Source organism: Meleagris gallopavo, chromosome 26 (assembly GCF_905368555.1).
Source record: "Meleagris gallopavo chromosome 26, MGAL_WU_HG_1.1, whole genome shotgun sequence".
NCBI lineage: Eukaryota > Metazoa > Chordata > Aves > Galliformes > Phasianidae > Meleagris > Meleagris gallopavo.
The window spans coordinates 5,256,065-5,273,027 of record NC_139429.1 but is presented as its reverse complement, the minus strand read 5'-3'; the positions used below and the strand labels follow the sequence as shown (position 1 = coordinate 5,273,027).

General features: G+C 56.1%; 2 protein-coding genes across 9 annotated transcripts in view; one reads left to right on the top strand and one right to left on the bottom strand.

The window, feature by feature from the left end:
* RNF214 (ring finger protein 214) overlaps positions 1-315 on the bottom strand; it is an 8,936-nt gene extending 8,621 nt beyond the window's left edge. For 4 of the 7 annotated variants that reach the window (XR_014879665.1, XM_085209088.1, XM_085209089.1 and 1 more), the window contains exon 1: positions 31-315. Coding sequence is in view for 6 of the 7 variants with exons in the window: in XM_085209088.1 (XP_085065214.1) it covers positions 31-300 (270 nt within the window). In the remaining variant the exon portion in view is untranslated. The remainder of the gene's footprint in view (positions 1-30) is intronic. The other 3 variants (XM_085209087.1, XM_085209090.1, XM_085209093.1) reach the window with 1 other exon arrangement.
* PCSK7 (proprotein convertase subtilisin/kexin type 7) lies at positions 170-16,963 on the top strand. 2 transcript variants are annotated; one of them, XM_085209085.1, is made up of 16 exons: positions 170-305; positions 917-1,402; positions 1,698-1,832; positions 2,694-2,859; positions 4,642-4,732; positions 4,872-4,926; positions 5,657-5,795; positions 6,536-6,636; positions 10,604-10,771; positions 11,853-11,960; positions 12,917-13,019; positions 14,497-14,653; positions 14,800-14,894; positions 15,111-15,204; positions 15,546-15,663; positions 15,838-16,963. In XM_085209085.1, exons 2-16 carry the CDS (start codon positions 929-931, stop codon positions 16,231-16,233), a joined length of 2,400 nt encoding a protein of 799 aa, XP_085065211.1. In that variant the 5' UTR covers positions 170-305; positions 917-928; the 3' UTR covers positions 16,234-16,963. The 2 variants fall into 2 exon arrangements, with proteins under 2 accessions (XP_085065211.1, XP_085065212.1); XM_085209086.1 differs by lacking the exon at positions 170-305 and adding an exon at positions 405-552.

The window sequence follows — 16,963 nt, the reverse complement described above, 5'->3', positions numbered from 1 at the left end:
GCGGCCCCTCCGCCCGGCCCCGAGGCCTACCTGGCGGGCGGCGCGGCGGCGGGGCCCTCGGCCTGCGCCCGCTCCAGCGCCATGGCGACCCGACCGGAGGCTGCGGCTGGGCCCGGAGCGGCGCCGCTCGGCCCGCGTACCGCCCGCCCCGCCCCGCCTCTTCCTGCCGCCTCCGGAAGCGCCCGCGGCGACGGCGCCCCCTTGCGGAGCGGAGGTCGCGTCGCGGAGGGGCGGGCGCGGACGTGACGGCGCTGTCAGAGGCCGCGGGCATCCGGCGGCGGAGCGGCGCCGGCGGCCCATGCAGGGTGAGCGGGGCCGGGCTGCGGAATCGCGTTGGGTCCCGGCAAGGCGTCCGCGGGGGGCGGGGAGCGGCGAGCCGTGGGCAGGGTGGGCGTCCGCCCGGCCCCGCTGTGTGGAGAGGGCGGGCGGGGCGGCCGGAGTTCGGAGCTGGACTTTAACCTGGTGCGGCCCGGCAGCGCTGGGTGCGCTGGGTGGCGGCCGGCAGCGAGGCCTTGGGGTGAAGCGGGTGTCCGACGGCGGCCGCAGATCGCGGTGAGCTGGGTTTTCCCTGCTGCTTTCCTGCAGCAGAGGGCAGGGACGGGACGGGCGCTGCCCCGCTCGGGGCCTGCCGGTGCGGAATGTGAATCACAGAACGGCCAGGGGTGGAAGGGACCTCAAGGATCACGAAGCTCCAACCCCCTGCCGCATGCAGGGCCACCAACCTCCACATTTCACAGTCCCTTCCAACCCGGGCCATTCTGTGATTCGGTAATTCTGTGACAGTGCCAGGGACCCGCAGCAAACACAGCTGGGACTGTGGCACCTGCACCGGAAGTGCTGGAAACAGATTTCACCGTTCCTGTTTTTTGTTGCTGTTCCTTCTTCTCATCGATATTTGCCTTTTTCTCTTTTCCAGCCTGCCTGTCTGATGCCGCATCGGGAGTGGAGGTCGCCGCGATGGAGCGCAGGAGTGCAGGCTGTGCGCTGCATCCACACGTGCCTTTGGCTGGGCGCTGCCTGGATCCCCTTCGTGCTGTCCCACGGACTGAGCCGCAGCACGGAGCTCGATGATGGCCACAGTGTGGCCCGTGGTCACGAGGAGCTGGCGTGGGCCGTCAGCTTGGATGTGGCGGAGGAGGAACTGGAGCAGCGGGCGGAGCAGCTGGCCCAGACCGCGGGGCTGGTGAACATGGGCCGCATTGGGGAGCTCAAGGGCCATTACCTCTTCTCGTATCGGCCCGACAGCCACCCGGCACCGGAACCCGAAGCAATAAGGAGATCAGTGGACACTTTGTTTGCACAGCATGACAGCGTGCGGTGGCATTCGGAACAGAAGCTTCTGAAGCGCTCCAAACGCAGCCTGCACTTTAATGATCCCAAATACCCCCAGCAGTGGCATCTGGTGAGTGGTTTTTCTGCCTCTGCCCTGATAGCAATGTGGGGCCCCTTGTGTGGTTACGAGTGAGAAGTCACATAGGCAAAGCAGCAGCTGTCTGTGCATCCGGTGCTGCCCATGCAGTGCTGGTGCTCCGCTCTGTGGCTGAGCAGCTGTTGCACGCTGGCTGTGTAAAACTAACCCTTAGTGACTGTCCTTGACACCTCCCTGCACTCGCCCTGGCCCTGTGTTTTGTAATTGTGCAAAAGGTTCCCGCTCTCAGGGCTGATGCACTGCTCTCACTGTCCTTTCTGCTGCTCAGAACAACCGCAAGAGCCCCGGGAAGGACATCAACGTCACCGGCGTGTGGGAGCGGAACGTGACGGGGCGCGGTGTGACGGTGGTGGTGGTGGACGATGGCGTGGAGCACACCATCAAGGACATACAGCCAAATTATGTGAGTGCTGGGGCTGTGGGTGGGAGGGACAGTGGGCAGGTGGCTGGGCGTGCGAACACCCTGGTGGTGTCTGCTCATCTGTGAAAGCAGATGCCTGAGGAATCCCAGGCATTTATGCAGACTGGAAGGAGCAGTCCTTGAGAGCAGCCCTGCAGAGAAGGACCTGGGGGATCTGATGGATGAAAAACTGAACATGAGCCAGCAGTGCGCTCCTGCAGCTCAGAAAGCAAATGATATCCCGGGCTCCATCAGAAGAGCAGTGGCCAGCAGGGACAGGGAGGTGATTGTCCTTCTCTACTCTGACCTTGTGAGGCCCCATCCACGTCTGGAGCTCCCAGTACAAGAAAGACAGAGAGCTGTTGGAGAGGGTCCAGAGGAGAGCCGCGAAGATGATCAGGGGACTGGAGCACCTCCCCTACAAAGACAGACTGAGAGAGCTGGGCTTGTTCAGCCTGGAGAAGAGAAGGCTGCAGGGTAACCTCATTGCTGCCTTTCAGTACCTAAAGGGAGCCTACAAACAGGAGGGGAGTCAACTCTTTGAAAGGGTGGATAACAGCAGGACAAGGGAAAATGGTTTGAAGTTGAGGGAGAGAAGATTGAGGTTGGATGTCAGGGGGAAGTTCTTGACAGAGAGAGTGGTGAGGTGCTGGAACAGCTGCCCAGAGAGGCTGTGGATGCCTCTGGAGGTGTTCAAGGCCAGGTTGGATGGGGCCCTGGGGAGCCTAGTGTGGTATTAAATGTGGAGATTGGTGGCCCTGCGTGTGGCAGGGGGTTGGAGCTTCATGATCATCGAGGTCCCTTCCTACCCTGGCCATTCTGTGATTCTGTGATTCCGAGTTGTGACCGTGGGTCTGTTTTCAGAGCCCAGAAGGCAGCTATGACTTGAACTCCAATGACCCCGACCCCATGCCTCACCCTGACGAAGAGAATGGCAACCACCACGGTACTCGCTGCGCAGGGGAGATCGCTGCTGTGCCCAACAACAGCTTCTGCACGGTGGGAGTTGCCTATGGGAGCCGCATTGCAGGTAGGTACAAGCTGTGGCAAAGCTGTGCACTGAGTGTCTCTGCTCTCCCCACGTGCTGCTGGGGCACGGCCCCCCGGAGAGGTGGCTCAGCCCAGGTGGCTGTGAATCAGGCAGGGCTTGCTGAGACCGGTTCCTTCCTTAGAGGTAGGGACTGGTGTTTTCCTCAGCTCTCTCCACAGAAGCCTGACAGCGCACTAGGTGTGTGCTGGGAGTTTCCAAAATATTCACCACACAGCTAAGCAAATGTGTGCCACGCTGCACAGACATGTCTACTCCAGTGCAGAGCTACAGGCTGCATCTGGAGGCGTTGGAAAGCAAATGTCCCCGAATACACCGCATTCCCCTTAGGTGCAAAGTGCTGCACATCTACCTTGTGCAAAGCTGGAAATGTGCTTTGATTGTCTCTGGAGCTCTCACTTTCCTTTGCAGAGGGAAGTGAGATCTCTGTGCCTGACATTCTTGGCAGTGCTGCTGTGTGATTCTCTCCACACCCAGCAGATGGTGCCACATTCCTTGTGACAAGCGCCAGCCTCCTGTGACAGCCCTGCTGGAGGACAGGGTGGGCCCGAGGGTGCCAGCAGGGTCCTGGAGGCACAGAGCTTCCCAGGCCACTGCAGGTAGTTTCATGCCCCTGCCCTGCTCTGGCTCCCCTTTGGGATGGTTCCAGAGCAGCCTATGGGTCATAGCACAGCCCCAGTCTCCTACCTGCTAAAGAGACCACAAACAGAAACTGCTGGTGGAACCGGGCTGGTAGGAGAAGAGGTCAGCTCAGTAGTTTAACTGTGGCACTGTGAATGTAGCAGTAGGAAGGGGTTAGTTCAAGCTCACTGTGTCAGAACCCAGCATTTCTTTGACCTTTGGCTCTCCAAATATGCGCCTGACTTTGCAGGGTGAGTTCAGGAGGAAAGCCTTGAGCTCTGGGATGGCACAGGGAGACATGCCACGGCAGCATGGAAGTGCTGGAGCCAGCACGGTGCCAGCTGGAGCAGGCAGAGCCAGCACATCCCTAGCTGGGCTGCTCAGCTCCTCCACAGAGCAAGGCTCAGATGTGACAGTAAAAAGCCACATGCACTATGCCGGGCAGGAGCTGAGATGGGTGGGCAGTTATACTGTTTATAAATAATCTTAATTGAGATGTGTGCCTGGTTTCCATTTGTAACATTCTTTGCCAACCGAAACTATGATGTAAAACTGTAGTTATTAAGGGTTAGGGTCAAGGAAAACTCATCACTGAGCTTTTGTTTATACTGCTGTAGAGGTCCTGAGCACAGTAATTGTGGTGTCTTACGTCTCTTGTACCCTTTCCTCAGTCATCAAGCATGCCACCCATCCCAAAGCAATGCCTGGCCATTTGGTGGTTTGGAAGGGGAAGCAATTGTTCCAGGCAGGGACTAACCCTGAAAAGAAGCAATAACATGGAGCAGTGCTCTGGGCAAAGATGTTCTGGAGCACTTAGGAGTGAGTCTAACTGGTGTTCAGTTGTCCTTTCCCTGTCACCAACTCGATTCTGGCCACGGGACTGGAGTACTTGCTTATCAGAAAAGCTGTGTCTGGCAGAGGACGTGGAACTGAGCGTGAGGATGTGTCTGCAGTTCCAGATCCTGACTTCAGTGTGCCCCTGCAGACTGATCCCTGGTTATAGTTCCAGGAGATCTGGTTCAGTCAGGCTGGGAGTGCAAGCGTCCCTCGTGTGAACCCGCTGAGGAATTTGTTCATGCTGTTTACACAGCTTGCTTTGATCCCCTTCTATCACGTTCATTGTCTTCTGTCTTCTGTCTGCAGGCATCCGAGTGCTGGATGGGCCCCTCACTGACAGCATGGAGGCCATCGCCTTCAACAAGCATTATCAGATCAATGACATCTACAGCTGCAGGTGAGCCTGCAGCACCTCTAGTTGGGAAGCTTTCTTTGCATTACTCCAACACCGTGTAGCTCCTTCTGATGGCAAACCATAACGGGAGGAAGTGTTGCTGTCTGTGACTCCTCTTACATCACAGTGTCTCTCTTTGCAGCTGGGGTCCAGATGATGATGGGAAAACTGTGGATGGCCCCCATCAGCTGGGAAAGGTACAAAGCAGTTCCAGCAGCAGGGTCGCCCCTGGCCTGGCCCTGCAATGCTGGTGGTTTTTTTCCTGCCTGAGCAGGCAGGGCAGGGTGTTGCTGTGGTGCAGCACACAGTTGTTGGCTCCCATCGCTGCCAGTAGAGGTGTCACACGTTTGTGTGGTGGGGAGAGGTGACGTTGCTGTGGGAGGGCAGTGTTCAGGCAGTGCTGGATGAGCTTTCCAAGGAGAGGTTGGCTGTAGCAGGAGAATACTGTTTTGCAACCTGTGGTGTTATTCTGACACCTTTTTGCAACCCAAATGATGTTCAGGGTGCTCTCAGCTCAGACCAGGCATTCCTAGCACTAACAGCTGCCTGCAAACAGCTTCTGCTGCAGGATGCTGCACTGAGGGCTTGCTGCAGGGAGCCCCAAAACGGACTCCACATTGCTTGTGGGATGTGGTTCTGCTTAATTTCTCTTTTGCTTGGCAGCCTCCTGCTGTACTTTCCTAACCATGAGATAGCTGTTTTGTGCCATTCGGAGCAATGCTGACACCTGGGGTATCACCCTGAGGTGACAAATTGTTTCCAGTTACGCAGTTTGTTCTCTCGCTGTGTGCAGATACTGCAGGAGGAAGCTCTGGGGCACAGTCTGTCAGGTGTACATCAGGGCTGAGGCCTTGTAGAGGAGCAGAGAGCCTCACTCAGCAGGATGCTGGGGAAGGCAGCACCTGCAGAACGGTCCCCTCTCCACAGGCTGCCCTGCAGCACGGTGTGATAGCCGGCCGCAGGGGCTTCGGGAGCATCTTTGTGGTGGCCAGCGGCAATGGAGGGCAGCACAACGACAACTGCAACTATGATGGTTATGCCAACTCCATCTACACTGTCACAATAGGTGAGCGTACATGTCTTCTGTCTTGCTCTTTCCCAGGGAACGAGAAATTGTTGCCTGCATTCAGACTTCCATCACCCAGGCTGTGAAACCCATGCTGCCGTGTTTGGGGAATGACTTGAAACGCAGCATTCCCAGTATGTGTGTTAGAAAAGAAACATCTAATCCATTTTCTTGAGGCCAGAAGCTACATGGGGGGTAGAAAAGCTGTTTAATATTAAGCACAGTGAAAGGTTGTTTTTAGTGGCTGCCTTTCCTGTAAATCTTCCAGCCTTGGAAAAATACAGGCTTAGGTCTGGTTTCCTTCCCCAGCTCCCAGGAGCAGGCCCTGTCAGTGCTCTGTCTCTGCTGGCAGTGTTTGCACTGAAAGTTGTCCTGGTGCTGAGGGAGAGCATGTGGGGCTAGGAAGCCATATACACCATGGCCTGACCCTCCTCCTGTCCACCTCTGCACCCGGACCTTTGGGGGGTTAGGATGTGCTCAGGGCTTGTTATTGACAAAGCCAGGTATCTGCCTGGAGCAGCAGACATTGCAAAGCAGCAAAGCAACCATCCTGCCCTCCCCTTCTTCCTCTGTGTCTGGGGAAGGGAGGAGTCCACCTGCAAGTATAGACCACGGTAGCAGATGGGGATGTGGAAGAAGCACAGCTAGCAGAGCAGGTCCTCAGGGGTTCATCACTTTGCAATTTCAGTGGTTAAAATGAGACAGGCTTCATATGGTCACTGCCTTTTGCTTTCCTCCAGGTGCAGTGGATGAGATGGGCTCCATGCCATTCTATGCTGAGGAGTGTGCCTCCATGTTGGCCGTGACCTTCAGTGGTGGGGACAAGATGATGAGGAGCATTGTGAGTACCACGTGAGGCACATGTCTTCCCCTGGGCTCTGCCAGCTGCAGGGCTGTAACAGTCCAGCAAAGAGCAGGGACAAGGCTCTGTCTCTTCCGACTACCACGCAGCTGTGAGGCAGGGAATTATTATGCTTTTTGGCTGGGTCCTACATAAATAATGGTCTGAGCAGGAGATTCCTGTTTCTAGCTATTCCGAGTGCTGTCACTGTCAGCAGGTAACTTGCAGTGCTGTGGCCCTCTCTCAGCAGGGGTGTTCCCTGGGCACGCTGTGTTCCTGGCCCCAGGTGCAGATCCTGTCTGCGTCATTTTTGCCTCCACAACTGCAGGATCCAAAAGGGACAGGATCTGTCTTGTCTTATCTCCTGCCTTGTGCTGCTGGGAGCTGCAGGGATACATCTTCTGGGACAGGGGCCACTTGGGTGACCCCAGAGAAATTCCTCTGCACTGTGTCTCTGGGAACGTCACCAGGAGCTCCTTCGGTGACAGCTGGAAAACAAGCAGCGTCCCATCTGTGTGTGCCCCTTTTGAACAGCAGGGATGGAGCTTGGATCCCTGCGGGCTTTCCTGAGGGCAGTGGCCAGAGTGGTGGTGGGGTGTCTGCTATGGCTGCATCACGTCCTGTCACCTCCGTTCTGCGTGGAGAGCCAGGAGCAACGTTGGTCTCATTAAGCTGCTTGGCCACAGCTCTTCTATTCTGGCACATGTGCCTCTCCCAGCTGAATATTTTTTTTTCTGAATATTTTTATCAGCTTTTCCTTTTTTTGCCAAAAAATGACTTCTTGTCAACAAAATGTCCTTTTTCCCCAAGCCAAGCAGCCAGGCCTGTTTTCACCAGCCCCAGGCCTGACCCAGCACATTCATACCAGGACAGAGATGCACTCAGGGAGCTGTCAGGCTAACCAACCCCTACGGCTGTGTGCTGGCTCTGTTCTGTGGTGTCACCAGGAGCTGCAAAGCCCAAGCCATCCTGGGGTGTCCCATTCCCAGGGCAGGCAGAAGAGAGATGATCCCATGAGCAGGGAAGTGTGGCTGTGGCTCTGTGCCTGATTGAGAGGTGCTGAATCTGGACTTGTCAGACAGGCTTGTCCACACGTTGGGTAAAGTGGGAGAACAGAGAGAGCCTGGGAGAGGAGCACAGGGAATGGGAGAGCCTGGGCTTCTTAGCTGCCTAGCTGAGACTCACAAGCCTTTGTGCAGCTCCTCTCAGGTCCAGCACCAGGGCAGATGTCGCTCACTTACTTCAGCACGGCACAGTCTGCCCAGAGCAATGACTCAGCTCATGCAGCAGGGAAAGTAAAACCCAGAATGGAGCTCATTTTTTTTAGTATCAGAAATAACTTCAGTTGTCCCATGCTGGTTTGGAAATTCGATGCTAGGAAACTAGGCAACAGCAGCCAAGTAAGGTCTGTACTCTGTACAGGAGCTGCTGTGCTTTCAGTTACAAGTCTTTGGGTTTGTGTCCAGCTGCCCACAGTCTGCTGGTGGTGAGGTAGCTTTGGAGGTCTCAGATGCCCCTTCATTTTTAATACTGACAATGATGTGGCAGCTGGTATTCCATCAAGGAGCCAGAAGGAGAGGCTGTGCAGAGCCTGGGAATAAAGTATGACAGAGCCATCCTTCTTCTTTGCATTGATGTGACTGCTCCTCTATGAGCCCCTTTCTTGTTATAACCTGCACACCCCTTTTCATAGTCTCCTGCTCTTAAGTGCCCTGTAACTGTGCTTCAGTGGTGTCAGGGTTAACTTCTGAGCCATCTGCTGGGCTTTTTTCTTTTACCAGTCTGTAAACTTTGTGTGGTTTCCTTAATGGGAAGAATTTAATACAGCTTCTGGCACGAGCTGTATTTCCTAGTGAAAGTTTATGCTGCTCAGGGTGTTCTTTGTAGGACGTGCAGTGTCCGAGTGCTAACTGAAGTTGTTAACAGCTGACAGAATGGTATGGCATCAAACATAGAAGGAAACAAAAAGTGCAGCTCTTGGCAGTGCAGTGTGTCTCCCTGCTGAGAGCAGAGGGAGACAGACATTTGCATTTTGCAAGGAGATGGCATAATTTGGGAACTTCTTTTGAGGCTCTGTGTGCTCCTGCACAGCCCAGTATGATCCCTCTGCAGGCATCCTGTGGTTCTGAGGTTACAGCGTGGTCAGCAGGGAGGATAAACCAGAGTCACACAAGCACTGTATCTGCCTTGAGCTTCTCCCTATGTTGCTTAGTTCAGGCCCAGTTCCTCCCCCTCTCCAAAGGAAGCTATCTGCATTTTTTGCTTTACAACTGCAATGTGTTATCCCTGAAACAAGGGCGTCCCAGGAGTCTTTATGTTGAGTTTGAGTTCCCTATAAATAGTTTCCCTCTTAATCAGCTCATTCAAATTGGTATTTGGGTCCTAATTGCAGCATTTGAGCGTGGTGTGTGTGTGTCTGTCTATGACCAGTGCAGGTTTTCATGCGTGGGAGCAGAGCTGAGAGATGTCACCTCCCAAAGCTCCCAGGGAGGTGAACTGAAGCCATCTCATACTGGTTTCAGTACCCAAGGCCTGGCCAGGAGCTGTCTGGGAAATGTTTGCAGGCTTTTCAGCAACTAATCTCTGACCCTCTCCCCCTGCTGCTGCTGCCCTGCTCTTGTTGTTGTTTTGGTCGAGGCTGAGGGAGGATGATGGGATCTCTGGCTGCCCCTCCTGTCTCTGAGCCTGATCTCAGCAACCACGGAGAGAAGGAAAGCTTGTGCTCTGCAAATTCCTGCCTGCTGGCTGGGGGGGAAGCTGCTGGTGCGGAAGAGACTGCTGGAGACAGGCGGATTAGTGGTGGTTGATGCAGGCAGGGGGGCTTAGGACCAGCTCCCCACATCTGTGTTCTGAAGGGCGAGTTCTTGGGCTTACAAAGATTTTTCTCTCTTATTTTGTGTAAAAGCCTTGTATGTGGGGAGCTGGAGCCTGGATGCTGGCGCTGGCACGCTGTGTTCGTGCTGGGGCACTGCATGGTGCTCAGCAGCATGTGGGGCAGTGCTCTTCTCTGCCTGTGCTGTCATGCTCTGATTCCTGCTCCACCATCCCGATGCCAAAATGTTTTCCCATCCGTTCACCTGGGACAGATGGAGTTTAACAGACATTTGTGGCTGGGCTGGCTACCTGAGAGAGAGGGATCTGCACTCCTGGCTGCACAAAGCCTGCTTGTGACTGCCATGGCATCAGTGCTGCAGGGGCTGGCTTGGTTCCTCCTTTCCTGGGACAGTCTGCTCAGCCCAGGCACAGACACCCGGGGCTGGAACAGGTTTTCACCATCCTGAGCAAAGAATAATCTGGTGTCCCAGTGGACCCTGGCACTGGAGGAGGGGCTAGCTAGGTGAGCCCGTGCCTGACTCTTTCTTCCACTCCCAGGTTTTCTGAGCCCCCTCTTCATGTTCCCAGCCAGCCCTTGGGGGATCTTTTCTTCCTCACCAGGCTTGTGGTAGAGCAATAGCAATTGCATCAGTATTGCTGATGGTAACGTACAAGCAATAGATCAACATTGCAGGGCACTCAAGTAAACCTACCAGCTTGCATGCACCATCCTGCATGCTGCTGGGGGTGCTCATGCAGTAAATTAGGGCTCTTGCTTCCTCATAGTGCCCACGGGCTGCTCTCCCTTTGCAAGCTCTTCACATCTGCCTTCTCTGCCAGGAGCACAGCTGCTGGCCTGTTGTGCTTAAGCATTGCTCATTTCTTAGCTGTGCACAGGGCAGAGCCCCAGAGCCTCTGCCTTTTATGCTATCTCCATAGTGTGAGGAGCAGTGCTGATCTCTGGATGCCCCTCCAGAGCAACTGAGCCGCTGTCCTGTGTCCCCAGGGCTAGTGGCTGTGTCTCAGGCTGAGCGTGGGCTGCCATGAAACAGGTGGCACAAGAGCACGGCTCATTTGCTCCCATTCCCAGCCCAGCCACAGCAGCGTGGCAAAGATTGGTGTGATAGGAGGCATCTCTCCTCTGTCTCTGAAGGTGACGACAGACTGGGACTTGCAGAAGGGCACAGGATGCACGGAAGGCCACACAGGGACGTCAGCTGCAGCTCCGCTTGCTGCAGGGATGATAGCTCTGATGCTGCAGGTGCGGCCGTGCCTCACCTGGAGAGATGTGCAGCACATCATCGTCTTCACAGCCACCAAGGTGAGCCAGCGGCCCTCCCTCCTGCTGCATCTCCCACAGCTTCCCTCCAAGGATGCTTCGGATAGCCGTGGTCCTGCAGTGCACAATCTTGTTATGTCTGTCTGCCCCTTTATAAATCTCTCGGTTGTCTGGCTCCCAGCAAATGGATGGCGTTCTCCCCTCACCCCATGTTCCCTCCAGGAATGCGGCAGAGGCATTTTCCACTGTCATGATAACAAATGAGGTATTTGCTCCAGGAGTGCCTCCATCCATACAGGTCTTCCACGGACTCACCGATCCTCGCCTGCAGACCCTGGGAGTGTGTGAACACGCAGTGTGCCTGACACACGTCCCCAGCGTGCCACCCAGCACTGTGCAGTGGGAAAGCAAGGAGCTCTGTCCTGCTCCAGCCTTTCCTTGTATTCTCCAGAGAGCTGAGCTCTTGGAAACAGACATAACAGAGAGCTCAGTGGCAAACACGGCCTTTGCTTTTGCACAGCCCTGACTCCAGCCCAGCTCCTGCTGACATGGTGGAGCTCCCAGCAGAAACCTGGAGTGGGAACTGTTGGAGCTTTTGATTCCAAAGGACAGGGCTCCTTCACAACCTCCAGGGAGCAGGAATCTGTGTCCAGCTCGTACTGTATCTAAGAGGAAACTCACTTTGGCACAGGGCAATGTTTTCCACAACTTCAGGCCAGCTTTGCCTGTGCAGTGCAACCTGATAAATGATGGAATACAGATCCTTCTGGCCTGAATCTTGTTGATTTAAAGGACTAGGTTCCTTCTCCCCAAGGCTTCTGCCATTCCACAGGCCATGGCTTGGGTGGCAGGGAGAAAGGAGCAGCTGGGATGTTTCAGAGCAGAGGCATTTGTGCCCTTTTGTGCTGTTTGATTTCCTTTCTGAGGAGCTGGGAAGCCTGTTTGTCCTGGGACTTGTTTCAAGCAAAGGTCAACCCATTTCTTTGTAATGAGGCCATATAGGTTTGCCTCCCCACTCTGCAGGAGATTTCTGAGCCTCCCTTCCTTCAGACCCAGTTCTTTTGCTCTGGATTTGCAGGGCTGCCGGGGTGCCCCAAGGTAATGAGTTCTTATTTCTTTTCAGTACGAGGATCGTCACGCAAAGTGGGACGTCAACCGGGCCGGCTTCAGCCACAGCCATCAGCATGGCTTTGGCCTGCTCAACGCCTGGAGGCTGGTTAACGCTGCCAAGGTAATTCTGCCCCCGTCCCAGGGGGCTCCAGAGGCCCCTAGAGCAGACCTACCCCAGCAGCGGGGGCAGTTCCCTGTGCTGGCAGCACGGCGGGGTGACACTGTTGCAGTGCAGGCCAGCAGCGAGGCTGTCATCCTGCCGGCCCTCACTGCAAGGCTGCTTTTGGTATGAAGTCATGAGGCTTTCGGCAGTGCCTGAAACCTGCTGCCGAGCTGCTGCTCTCTCACAACTATATATAGCCATGGGCGAGAACTTTCGCTCGTGGGAGACGACAGCTCTGATTCATGGCTTGGGGAGGTTCGTCAGCAGCCCCAGCACCTTCCCCATGCACACCATGCTGCAGGGAGGGCATCGTGCCCCAAAGAACCAGAGCATTCTGAGCTGGCAGCTCTGTGTCCCGGGGCCTCTGTGGTGTGCTGTGGTCAGAGCAGGGACATCCCAACCTCTACTCCCTCATACCACCAGTTCCATGGAGACCAGAGCACTCTCCTTTGGCTCTTCATCCTCACCCACCTACAGAGTGCTGTGTGGCTGTCCAGGGTTGCTGCCTGTTGCCAGCAATGCTCAATTTTTCATGGGATTGTACGGTATGCTCTTCTCCCAGGACTTTGAGTCCTACCCTGCTGTGCTGCTAAAAACATAACAGCTCCAACTAACTACTCAAAGCCACTCATCGCAAAGTGATGGAGACAAAACCAAAGGTGCTGTTTTCCTGGAGTCACGAGTCTGATCAGCCTCTCTAGCCCACAGGCAGTTCCTTTGCTTCTGCTCTTAGACTCATGGGCACTCTTCCCCAGCCCTGCGCTGCTTGTCACTGTCTGCGTTTGCAAGTTGGGCCCATATCTGCACACAGGAGGGGTGATATGAGTGGCTGGCAAGAGTGATGGGAGATGAGGACGTGGTCATGCAGGGAGGGACCAGGCTTGTACTGAACCCTTTTGCCTTCCACCTGGCAGATCTGGGAGTCTGTTCCATACCTCGCCTCGTATGTCAGCCCGGTGCTGAAGGAGGGCAGGAGCATCCCTCTGCTGCCACAGGAGCTGGAAGCCACGTGGAATGGTAAGGGCAGGCGTGGTGCCATGTGGCAGCGTGTGCTTCTGCTGAGGCCTCAGAGCCTGTCCACCACGTACAGTGCAGGACAAGCCACAAAGGGGTTAAGTGCTGGCCTGCCTGGCCCCTTCCCTGTCTCTTTCCGCTGCCCACAGAATCACAGAGTGGCCAGGGTTAGAAGGGACCTCAAGGATCATGAGTCTCCAACCCCCCTGCCACATGCCCCTCCCCAGAGGACCTGTTTCTGTTGATTTGCACGCCCTGCCTGCTCCCCATGATAACTCCATCCCATAGATTGATGTCTCTGAAGAGCCAGACAGGCTTTAGTGCACTGGGCTGTGCTGGGCAGCAGCCAGACCTGTTCCTCTGGCTTTGACCATTTTAGGTAATGCTCCAGCTCCTGACTTGGCCGGCCGCTGTCCACATAAACAAGGCGATGCTCAAGCTGCTACCAGTGGGAAGGAGAGCTGGGCTTTGCCCTGCAGCCTTCCCACCCCCAGCAGCACCCAGCTCCCTGCTGACCCCCCCACTGCCCTGGCTGCAGCCCCTGGCAGGGGGACTACCAGTGGCCAGAGTTCCCCCAGGAAGGAGTGGGGAGCTCAGCAGCCCAGCACCTCACTGTTGATCCTCTCCCTTCCCTCCTTACTGGCCAGCTGGGAGATGCTGGGTGGGCACAGGTTGCACACTCTCCCTCTGTCCTGTCCTCAGGCTCCCTGGCTGCCCTGCAGGCACCAGCACTGCAGAAACCAAGGGGTGAGAAAGTGACTGCAGGGGTCTGGCAGCAGGGTTAGCCCTGCTGTGCCTCGGAGATGAGGGCCAGGGCTAAAGCTGCTCCTTTTGCCCTAAATGGAATTATGAGCTGAAAGCTGAGCAGCTACAGCTTTGGGAAGAGGCAAAAAAGAGGCAACTGGGAGAAGTATGTGCAGAGGAATGTGCAGCCAGGGGCACTGTGGTCCCCCAGGTGCTGCAGGCTGGCTCAGGGTTAACCCTTTCCCCTTGTGGCCTCAGGGAGCACATTGCAGTCCTGGGCTGTGCCTGCTGTGCCTTTATAGGAGGCTGCAGAGTGCCCACCTGCTTCTTGGGCTGCCTAGAGGGGGCTGAGCCACATGATACAACCTGTTCTGAAGTGTGCCAGGATTTCCTCTTCTATAATTAGTGGCTTCAGGGATGTAAATATCTGTGGAGCTGTGAATGGTTTGAGACTGGAAGAGGGAGTCTGGACACCAGGTTTCTCACCCTCTTTCCAAATCTGGCTCCTGTATAGCTTTGGTTCAAAGCAGCCCCTGGGGCTGCTGAAAGCTTACACAAATCCAGAGGGAGTGGATTGATAAGGAGCAAGGTGTTATTTCATTGCAGTGTCCAGAGCACACTGGGTGGGCTGATGAGCCTGCAGGCCCTGAGTCAGGGCAGGGGAAAGCTGGGTGCCAGCAAGACCCTTCTTGGCTCTGGGGCGAAGGCAGCAATCAGTGTTTGTGTCCTTTTGTAGTCACCACCACCGACCTACAGCTCTCTGGCATGAGAACCCTGGAGCACGTGGCAGTCACTGTCACCATAACGCACCCCCGCCGTGGCAACCTGGAGATCAGGCTCTTCTGCCCCAGTGGCATGATGTCCCTGATAGGAACCACCAGGAGCATGGACTCGTAAGCACTGGGGGAACAGAGGCTCACACCACAGAGCAGGACACCCAGCCCATCTGGCCCTGAGCAGGAAAGTCAGGGCCAGTGTCCAGCCCTGTGTCTCAGGCTGCTTTACAAACTCATGGTTCATTTCTCCCATTCTCTGGCAGGGATCCCAATGGCTTTGCTGACTGGACCTTCTCCACGGTTCGATGCTGGGGTGAGGAAGCACAGGGCACGTACAGGCTGGTCATCAGGGACACCGGTGAGTCCTGCTGCTGGGGTGCTCTCGGGCAACAGCTGGGACTGTGGCTGAGATGGGAGCAACCCCTCTCAGAGCCACTTGGCCAGGGTGTGCACCAGTACCCTGGCTCCCTGCCGTGCCCTGGGGAGCTGCCAGCCCAGCACCTGGGCTGCAGTAGGTTAGCCTGATGCATTGCCAGGTGGGAGTTCCCTCTGGTCCAACCTGTTTCTTCCCCAGGAGATGAGAATCTGAGGCCTGGGACCTTGAAACAGTGGCAGCTCACCTTGTACGGCTCCTCCTGGACCTCAGCAGAGATAAAGGAGCGGCAGAGGTAGGAGACCACAACCCCATCTCAGGGGGGATACAGGAGCTGGAGGGCTAAGGGACGTTACAGAAGTCTCTGAGCTGGAGCAGCTTGACTGGAGCAGTGCCATCACGAGGTACAAGGCAGGGTGAGGAAGAGGGGCTGCAGCTCAGCAGCTGTCACCTCGCACAGGGTTGCCCTCAATAGGTGGCAGAGGCGGGTCTTGGGCTGCATAGAAGAGCCTTATTGAAGAGCAGGAAACCCTCAGTGGTGTGAAAGGTGCTCCAGAGCCTTCACAAGCATGTCAGATGTTCTGTCGGGAGCCATGTCTGCCTGTGGGACCCTCAGCGAGTGCCTCTATCTTCCAGACTGCTGGAAGAAGCCATGAGTGGGCAGTACCTGAACAGCGACTTCTCCCTGCCCTGCCCTCCGGGTCTGGAGATCCCGGAGCAGCAGCACTACACCATCACAGCCAACACACTCAAGGTGAGCCTGCCGTGGGCTGCTGGGAGGTGCGGGGCAGGCCAGGAAGTCACTGGAGAACCTGCATCACTGATCCTGCTGGTGCTGGGGCCTCTGCTGTGGGACGTGCCAGGTGATACCGTGCAGCTGTGGGGTAGTTGAAGGGTTTTGTGTCTAAAGGGATTTCCTCCTTCACAGACCCTGCTGCTGTTGGGATGCTTTGCTGTGTTCTGGACTTTCTACTACATGCTGGAGGTTTGCCTGAGCAGGAACAACGTGGGGCTTGACCTGACCTGTCACAGCTCCACTGCCTGCAGATGGTACCGGCAGGGAGGGAAGCACAGAGCCCTCGAGAACGGGTTGGAGATGGAGTCCGTGCCACTCTACAGGGAGAAGGGAGTTGAGGACATCGAGGTGGAGTGTGAACTGCTGGAGTCTGCCCAGGAGGATACAGGGGAGGAGGGGTCCTGGACCCCCACCCGCTCCAAACTTCCCACTAGCAGCAGAGCTTCAGCCTCCACCACAGCAGGGTACCTGGGCCGGGAGGCAGCAGCTGAGCTCCTCGCAGACGACAGAGAGCTCCAGGCATGCTAGCAGGGGATGGGCTTTGGGCTGTGTCCCCCTACTCGGTACGTCCGTCCTGGGCACGGGCAGCAGAGACTTCCTGAGCCACCAGGGACCATTGTCACTGTGTCCTGCGGAAGGTGCTGTTGGAAGTGGCTCAGAAACATGGAGAAATTCTGCTGGCAGTGGGAGAGGAGCTTCCCTTTCCCTTGCTCTGGAAAACAAAGCAAGCCTTAAGCCCATTCCTCGAGGAGCTCGCTCCCTGTCCCCTGTGCTCTGGCCCCGCCACATTGTCCTCTCCAGCAAGCACACACGCAGTCGCACGCTTGGGGAGGCAGAAGGCAGCAGAGCTTCCTCGCCCATCCTGGTCATGGGGTGCAGTGAGAAAACAGCGCAGAGTGCACTGGGTGCCACCTCTGCCACATCCCCTGTGCCTGTGCCGAGCTGCAGGAAGGGCAGAGGGATGGCATGTCCCTGCCTGGGACCTGCTGCAGCAAACAAAGCAGCCCCTCGCTGGGGTTGTTGTGCTGCCGCTCGCTGGGGCACGAGCCCATGCTGGGAAGGATGGGGTTCCGTGCAGTGCCTGCTTTGGGCTGGGAATGGGAGGATGGAGTTGCTCTGGCAGTGGCTCTTCTGCGAGCAGGGCTGGTTTGTTCACGTGTCTTTGGATTCGCTGGTTTATTTTTTTAAAGCTGGGGGTTGTTTTTTAAACAGGAAAGTCCTATTGTGCAACTTTCCAAATAAAGCCTTCTAAAAACCC

Bases quoted from the DNA above. Each gene is read 5' to 3' on its own strand.
- PCSK7 (XM_085209085.1), top strand. From the start codon at position 929: ATGCCGCATCGGGAGTGGAGGTCGCCGCGATGGAGCGCAGGAGTGCAG. The intron at 1,403-1,697 runs GTGAGTGGTTTT...TCTGCTGCTCAG, and splicing joins ACCCCCAGCAGTGGCATCTG to AACAACCGCAAGAGCCCCGG. The intron at 11,961-12,916 runs GTAATTCTGCCC...TCCACCTGGCAG, and splicing joins GGCTGGTTAACGCTGCCAAG to ATCTGGGAGTCTGTTCCATA.